This window comes from Gymnodraco acuticeps, unplaced genomic scaffold (genome assembly GCF_902827175.1).
Source record: "Gymnodraco acuticeps unplaced genomic scaffold, fGymAcu1.1, whole genome shotgun sequence".
In the NCBI taxonomy this organism is placed as follows: domain Eukaryota; kingdom Metazoa; phylum Chordata; class Actinopteri; order Perciformes; family Bathydraconidae; genus Gymnodraco; species Gymnodraco acuticeps.
In genome coordinates, this window is record NW_022990021.1 from 3665185 (window position 1) to 3673715 (window position 8531).

Below are 8531 nucleotides of genomic sequence, written 5' to 3' on the forward strand. Positions count from 1 at the left end.
AAATGCCTTAGTTAAACATGTTTCTGAGGTATATGTTTGTAAAAAATCACAATGCCCTTCCTTGTTGATGAAACATTTGCAAAAACAACAAAGTTGAGCCTCTACCGCATGTCCATCAAAATGGTCAAACTCAGCCTCTTATACTGTTTCTCTCAATAGAACAAATAAAAGAGCTTGAACGCTCTTAATAAGGAATAAATGGTGCCGAATGTTAGCAGCTGAGAGGCACCTAAAAGGGAAACAAATCACAAAATACCTTCAGTAAGGTAGGAAATGAGTGAGTGGACACTTATTGGAGGAGAAAACCAGCTACTTGAGCTTCACCTCGATATTAGTGGACTATGTAGATCGATTCATTAGCTGTTTTTTAATGCCATGCTGAGATCTTCCATACTGCTTTGATAGCTATTCAGCAATCCTAACATCAGCGGAGAAACGTTTAAGTAATAAGATGAGAAGATGATGTAAATAGAAAGGGAATTTTTTTGTCTATTTGTATTACAATGTAGAGTACAATACAAAGTAGTCAAATGACTGCAGATATTGATTTGATATCGCTATTCACTTGTTTATTTGACCTTCTAACCAGCAATACTACTCTGTTACTGCAACACTTTCACTAGTATTATCACACAGCATTGACAAAAGGTAGACATCCCCATCTAGTGGGCCAAGGTCCTGGATAATGATGTAAAGAAATGTTGGGTCATCATCAATCAGAATACAGAATCAGAATATCTTTATTTGTCCCACAGAGGGGAAATGAGCTCTTTCTTTGAATTGAGTTGAGAGGTCTATTGGAGTATAATCAGAGTAAACACGTTTTTTTCATCATGTAGGCTCAGGCACAATTTCTTTCTGGCCCCTTTTTATTTGAACACAAATATTTGTTAATATGCTTTAAAAAATGACCATCTTAAAGGAATGAAGAGTCCATGATACCAAAGGACAGTACTGTTCAAGGATGCGTAATTCTGATTTAAATGAACAATAACTTAAAGGGGCTCATTTTCAGGTTTATACTTTTATTTTCAGACTCTATTGTGACATGATTACATACTGCCTGTGAAGCACCTCTTCTCACCCTCTGTCTGAAACGAAAGCCCAGTGTGTTCTGATTGGTTAGCCGGCCAGTTTTGTTGTGATTAGTGAACCACTTCGAGATGTCCCGCACCTTAACCTTTCACGTCAAATGTTTTGGAGCGATAGCCAATAGAAGTTTGAGTGATTCATAGTGATGGCACTATTACCTCATTCACACCAACGGTGTTTCAGGGCCGGTTCGGAACTGGAGCTTGATAAGCACCGGGTTTTCCTGTTCACACCGCAGCAGAGCAGCCTCTTAGCTCCGGAATCCGGTTCATTTCGAGCACCAAAAAATTGTCCGGCCAGAGCAAAAGCACCACATAGGTCACGCTTACGTCAAGGCGGGGGCAGGGGCGGGATCAACTCCTGAACAACAACAAAAAGCCGGCGTTTTATCCAGTTTGTACACAACGATGGAGAAACTTAACAAGCAGCAGTGGTCCACTGAAGAGACCAGCTACCTACTGGGAATCTGGTCTTCCGAAGAGGTACAGAGGAAGCTGGAGCACAATCGGCCATTGTTGTTGTTGTTGTCGGTGTCAGCTGTGAGGGGTTTCCGCGCGGTTTGGCTTTATGAAGCAGGCACGCAAACGGTTACGTCATGACGCAAACGATGACGCAATGACGCAGCACCAGTCGGACTCTGGGCAGTGTGAAAAGAGCCGGAGCTAAACCGAAGAACCGGTTCTGAACCTGAAAAGCTCTAGCACGGAGCTTGAACCGGAGTTGCGTTGGTGTGAATGAGGTATATGATACTGTACATAACTGAACAAAGGATTCCAATGGAGGGGTTTCAGGCAGGGAGGGGATGTGGGAGATAAACTCAAAAAAGCATAATAGGTCCCCTTTAAGGTGGACATTAACAAATGCTAAAAATAATACTACATAACTTTTAAAAAGGAGCTCTGTATCATGTTATCCACTTCTTCAACTAACGCCCCATACTCTGCCTGACACACAGTGTGTTCCTTCCTGCTGCCTCCCTCCAGGCACTTCATCATGTCTCTGTGTATTCCAGGTCTGGATGCAGTGGACCCAAGCTTCTTCAGCTGCTCAATAGGATCCTCCGGAATATTTTGGATTTGTAATGCTTTGAACACAGCGGGAGCAAATTTCCCATGGTGAGCGGTGGAACAAAGCACCATGGGGCATGAAGCGTCCTGCAGCCTATCAGCGACGACTTTAGCCACGGCGGTGTGTGTGTCCATGAGGTAGCCTGTGTGTGTGTGAACACTCTGGATGGCGGCCAAGCAGTCTTCTTCAGAGCACCAGCCAGCCAGCACTTCCTGCTGAATCCTGCCAAGAAGAGGCTCGGGAACTTGAAAGTGCTGCTGTCTGTCTAGGCGTGTGAACAGCTCCTTGACAAGATGGCTGTCTCCGTCCGAAACGTGGAAGATAAACCTCTCGAGGTTGGAGGATTTCAGGATATCTATGGCAGGGGAGTGGGATAGCGCCAGAGGCCGTGCCCGGAGATCATACTCGCCTGTGGTGATAAAGTCGGTGATGATGCGGTTGTGGTTGGACGCACAGATGATTCTTCTTATCGGGATGCCCATCTGCTTAGCGTAGACAGCAGACATGGCGTTGCCAAAGTTACCAGAGGGGATGCAAACATCAATGGGCTCCCCGAACTTGATAACTCCATCTCTGCATAGATCCAGATAGGCTGAGGAATGGTACACCACCTGCAAATGGAGGAATGTGTCAATTTAAATGTGTGGCAAAAGCTTTACTCCTTATTGTCCTTGAAAAAAAAAATATATATAATAATAATCATTTAGTGCTATGCTTGGGCGCTATATAAATCCATGTTATTATTATTATTATTATTAGTGCTTTTTATAAATCTAGATCGTTCTGGTGTTATTTTTTGAATGTTAGAGATGTATATAATTTAACTATATGGCACGCGGTTTATTGGTGCTCAAAGCGCAACAAAAATATGGAAATACTCAACTCTTGAGTCCTCTTTCCAGATATCAAGACGCAGTTACTCTCAGATAAATACAATTCTAATCCTTTGGAGCAGTTTCTTATAGGAACTATTTTCTTTAAGATGCACACATCCCTCTGCACCATGATATGGTTGAAGGGTGTAGTTTGGTAGAAAGAAAATAGTTCACACATGAAACAGCTCACAACAAGGTTTATGGAATATATAGTACGGATTGGAAGAGGATTAGGGTCACATGAAAAAAAAAATGTGGGGATGTGAAAAAAATGTGGCCCTTCCGTAATATAGTGAGCTCGAGATAATAATAATACATTTTATTTTTAGGCGCCTTTCATGACACCCAAGGACACCATACTTTGTTAAAAAAACAAAAAAACAACTCTTGAACAGAAATGTTACCAGACCAACCACCAGACTCAGGGACAGTTTTATCCCACAGGCGATAAGACTGCTAAACACCTGAGCTCCGTTAAGTGCACCGATAAACCGACCTGACACAAATCCTATTTGTCATCTTGCAATCTTCTTATTTATATAAGTACATTTTGTATTTTATTATATATGTTGCATTGTTGGAGGAGCTCAGGTCAGAATAATTTAATTGCCATTTCTACACAGCTTATATGACAATAAAACCTTTGAATTCATCTTTGAAACACCTTATCTTTCCCAGTTATTAAGTTAAAATGTCGCCGGTAAAAAAACAAAACGTTAATACAAATATCCTACCTGTGGCAACAGTCGGGCCCAGTTGATGGAGTTTGCGGTGCTAAGAACGGTGTTGTACTCCACAGCGAGGTGACCCGTCAGCCCGCCCTCTCCAAACATCCTCTTTATGCTCCTCTGACAGAAGTCAAAGTCTGACAGGACGCTGACGGCCCTGGCGTTGCCCTCCATGAAGCTCATCATCTGAAGCTTCTGAATCTCACTCACGCCTTCCTCTGGGAAAAACACCAGCACCCCGGTCCTGTGTGTGTCAGAGCCACTGAGCCTGCTGAAGCCACTGAGCACTGCACTTCCTGTGTCTCCAGATGTGGCTACCAGAATAAGGTAGTTGCACATCTGTGGGAGGCAATAGGCGAAGAGCTGTGGCATTAGCTGCAAGGCGAGGTCTTTGAATGAGGCAGTGGGGCCATGAAAAAGCTCCTGGATATACTGATTGTGGATGAGATGTTTTACAGGTGCTACTGCCTCACTAGAAAAGTTTGACCCATATGCCTTAAATATCATTGTTCTTAGATCCGAAGCAGGGACATCCAATGGGTGTATGCACTTTTCAAGTAAAATTAATGCTCGTTCTGGGTATGACATGTGAACTAGTCGCAGCCATTCACGAGTATCAATGTTTGGGAAGCCATTTTTGGGAACGTAGAGGCCTCCATCTGTGGCTAGACCCTCCACTACCACATCACTAAAGAGTGTTTTCGATTCCACGCCGTCACCCCTGGTTGACACAAAGGTTTCCGAAGCGTGGTTCTGATATCTCTCCATAGCCTTCAGCACCTTCTCTGCAACTTCCTCCACTGTGTCCCCTGTTCCACACAGCACCCGCAGATCAAGCCATCTCTCATAAAACTGTTTCCTGTAATGCAGAATGTCCCTCATGGACGTCCCAGTCTCCTGTCCCACTATCCTGTTCACTTTCATCCTGGTGAGTCTCTGTACGATGTCTTCACTGTCCACGTCCAGATAGATGACCAGTCCAGACTCTTTGATGTGTTTCATCGCTGCAGTGTGCAGAGGGTTGGAGCCTGTCAGGGAAACAACACAGCCTGAGGCAGAGAAGTTACACAAAGCATCGCCTTCTTCCTCCAGGAAACGCTCTCCGCCTACTGCTGCCAGCTTTGCAGCTACAGGCATCTTCCATGACTTCTCCAAGACATCGTCATCGACGTCGATGACAGGCAGTCCCAGCCTGTGGGCCACTATCCTGCCCACTGTGGTCTTCCCTGCTCCAGGGGCACCCATGAGCAGGATGTTTCTGTCTCCCAGCAAGGAGGCTTTGGTGGAAAGCCATGATTTTGATGTTGAAAGAGGACTCAGGTAGCATCTGACAGCTCTTAGTGCATTCAGTAAACCCATCGAGGACTCAAATGACAGCAGCCTTTTCTCCTGTGAAATATAAAGTGGAGTTTTAATTCATATTTATGTTGTAAACTGGCCACCTCGTATTTTGACACTGCTTTAACCTTGGACTTGTGTTACAGCCAGCTAGTAGTTAATGTTACGTGTAAACATAAGTGATAGTACATGGGCAAAACACTCTGACTCACGTGAAATGGTGTCTTTCCGTACTTTAAACCGGAAAATATTGTTTGTGTGGATTCTGTGTCAACTAAACAATGTATTTGTACGGGCAAAGCACCATGCTGTACCACACGTCTCGCAGGACCGCTGCAGTAAACAACTACGGTAAGCCTGAAGGGACATAACTGACAGAAGTCGAAGCAGAGACGGCATAAATGATATTTGGTCACAGTCGCACACATGTCTCGTTGCAAAATTATATAACAGAATTATTTCATGTTTTATTTTTTGTAAAATCATTACAAATTCGATAAAACGTTCTGCATGTTCGGTACGAATCTGCTTGTACGAGTGACATGTGTGCAACATTCAAATGCTTCTCAGAAAGTTGTTTTTCAGTGTGCCGTACCAGAATAAAAAGATGTGTTGTTAGATTTATAAATAATAAGCCTATATATAAAATTAGATGTTAATGAAGTCTAGATGATAAACCACCAACGTTGGTGAAATGCACATGTGTATCACCGATATTTTCAATTGATCGCTTTACCATTGTAATGAAATGCAGCATTTCTTCCTTTAGTTACCTAGCAACTATGCAACAGCGTGTTGTCAAACAAATCTCACTCGACCAAGTATTGCTAGCGTTAGCTCGGTCAAGTTAACTACCTTAGTCCACTAGTATTTTCTCCTGCTTGAAGAACATCAAAATGTCTAAAGCTGTGTATCCCCGAGAAAGTGTCTACAATCTCATTCCAAAGGAAGAGGTTCATCTGCAAAAAACCCAAAGGTAGCCTACTTTAAGAGCAAAATATAAACCTAAATGTGCTAGTTCAAATTAATCTAGTTGTATTAAGGTAACTAGAGAACAAGGTTGTGTTTAATATTGTAGACATACAGAGCAATGAATGACTTCTTGTTGTATTTAGCTTAGATATTTCGCCACAAACGATTAAACGATTAAATGAGGCAAGCACATGTTATCTGGCTCATAGACTAACATTAGGTCATTTTTTCGGGAATGTACAGAAATTACTAAGGCAAAATAAGTATTTGAATGTGGTTGTCTGTCTAAAGCTTCATATAAAACTGTAGTCTATAGATATTTTACTTTTTATTTATGAGTACATGAATAACAAAAGCAATTATATCTTAACCAAAAAAGTACTTCTCACTTTAATCTGTTTGATGTCATTCATGTTAAATGACATCAAACAATTAATGATAATTTTCTCTATTTTGCTGGATCTGTAGGTATATGTCGAAATTTAGGCCGACAGTTGTTCTTGAGAAAAAGTCCACCAAGGATGCAATGAGGACGATGGGACCAGCAAAAGTAGAGGTACCAACCCCTGAGAAATACCTCAAGAAGCATTCAAAAGAGCTCAAATTACCTGAACGTGAGTTCTCCTACAGACTATTTGAAGAATGTGCATGTGCGTCTTGAAGCAGGGATTCTATACTTTAACTTCATATTTATTTGTTTATTCAGAGGCGCAGAAAGTGGTTATTAACAGCTACACTATGAGGAAATCAGCTGTTCCTGCAAGGACAGACAACCCACCAATGGGCTTTCAAACCCAGAGAGACTTTATAAAGACAGCTACAGCGGTGCCAATGAAGCCCAAGCCTACATCTGTGGACACCAGTAAGGGACACAAGCAGCTCCTTGAGAATTCAGGACTTGTCCCCAAATACATTAAGAAAAAGGTATTTTTTCATTCATATCGCATAAAAAAATAGCCAACAACCGAAAAAGTCAATACAAAAAAAATAGTATATTAAACCTTTTATTGATGAAATCCATCCTTGAGTGCTGATTTAATTAGATTAATTTATCGCCCGGTTTCCTTTTTGCAGCATTATGGAGAGGTTCCTGAGTATCTGCAGCAGCGCAATGAAGAAGAGCAGAGAGCTCAGGAGGAGTACGACATGTTTGTGGAAGAACAGAGGAAGCAGGGAGCCATGAAACATCTGTCGGATGAGGAGAGACACATCGTCCTGGAGGTACACAAACACATCGCTGCACATTCCTGAATCAGCAGTTTCACACTGGAGGTGTATTGGAATTTGATCTGATGATTTAATGTCCTTAACGTGTCAGGAAAACTATTTTACGTAGCCCTATAACTAGTCAGGATAAAATGGCTTATGCATGTTCGTTATGTAGTTTTTTAGCCACGCACGGCAAAATGAATACTAATATTACAACAATATTAACCACAATCCTTGACAATAACCCCTGTAGTTGTTCCTGTAACACAGACATTACTTCTGATTTGATGGCTATATAAAAGCTGTTAATCCATGACAGTTGCATTACTAACATGAATGTATTGTGACAGTGATGTGTTTCCCTTTGTGTGTTCACCATGAAGGGCCTGAAGAAGAATTGGGATGAGCTGCACCATGACTACCAGGGCCTGTCACTGGTCACAGACAACCTGTCCAAGAAGGCCCGCAGGGACAGTCTAGGGACGGCGATGAAGCAGCTAGAGAATGACATCAAACTCATTGAGAGGTTCAAGACCATCTACATACCCAGTTACTAATAGGACATACAAATCTTCATTAAATCAGATGTGCTGCACTGTTTGTTTTCATACTCCCCCCTTCAAATATGACATGGGCTTTAGTAAAATACAGTTCTGTGCTTGCATATTTTTGTGATATCTCATTTAATCAATGAAATGTATAAATTTCTATCCCCAAATTATTGTCATTCAGAAAAACCTTCTGGGGAATATGTTACTTATTATTAAAACATTGAATAGCAGTCTTCTCAGTCATTGAGATATTTCACTGGACTATTGCCATTTTAAGGTCCATCTACACTGAAACAACTGAAACGTTGACTTTAACCAAATGTATTATGTCAAAAGATTTCACATAACAGTATGAGGTTAGTTGAAAGCAATACTATTAAGTTGAACCTAATGTTGCCTAATATTTGTTGCTTTCAACTAACCACGTACAGTTATGTGAAATCTGTTGACATAATGCATCTGATTAAAGTTTCAGTTTTTTCAATGTAGGGGAAGTAATGATCTTTCTAAAATACTCTGTAAATCTAGGGAAAAAGGTGTCATTTGTAAAAACACTAAAATATATCTGCCCAAATAAAATGTGCTTCATGAAAAGCTGAACCAAGTATATTTTGCCGAGTGTTTTCATTGTCCTGCAGTGGCCCGTTATACGGTCACATGCAGCTGATTATCCCTGTAATTCTCCACGACTGCAACAA

General features: G+C 41.5%; 2 protein-coding genes across 5 annotated transcripts in view; one reads left to right on the plus strand and one right to left on the minus strand.

Annotated features, from left to right (window-relative positions):
* The window catches only part of enkur (enkurin, TRPC channel interacting protein), a 28655-nt gene extending 20221 nt beyond the window's left edge, over nt 1-8434 (plus strand). For 2 of the 4 annotated variants that reach the window (XM_034214082.1, XM_034214083.1), the window contains exons 2-5: nt 6542-6687; nt 6780-6997; nt 7148-7294; nt 7666-8434. In XM_034214082.1, coding sequence (XP_034069973.1) covers nt 6546-6687; nt 6780-6997; nt 7148-7294; nt 7666-7839 — 681 coding nt within the window. In that variant the 5' untranslated portion in view covers nt 6542-6545 and the 3' untranslated portion in view covers nt 7840-8434. The other 2 variants (XM_034214080.1, XM_034214081.1) reach the window with 2 other exon arrangements.
* LOC117544727 (threonine synthase-like 1) lies at nt 1728-5451 on the minus strand. Its single transcript, XM_034214079.1, has 3 exons — nt 5314-5451; nt 3770-5152; nt 1728-2771 (listed from the first exon to the last, which is right to left on the minus strand). Exons 2-3 carry the CDS (start codon nt 5120-5122, stop codon nt 1968-1970), a joined length of 2157 nt encoding a protein of 718 aa, XP_034069970.1. The 5' UTR covers nt 5123-5152; nt 5314-5451; the 3' UTR covers nt 1728-1967.
* Nucleotides 8435-8531: the final 97 nt, after the last annotated feature.

What these genes read in the sequence shown, in the direction of transcription:
- LOC117544727 (XM_034214079.1), bottom strand. Translation starts at nt 5,122, where the DNA reads ATGGGTTTACTGAATGCACTAAGAGCTGTCAGATGCTACCTGAGTCCT. An exon ending in GGGCCCGACTGTTGCCACAG is followed by an intron (nt 2,772 to 3,769) that starts GTAGGATATTTG and finishes CTCCATTTGCAG; the next exon opens with GTGGTGTACCATTCCTCAGC.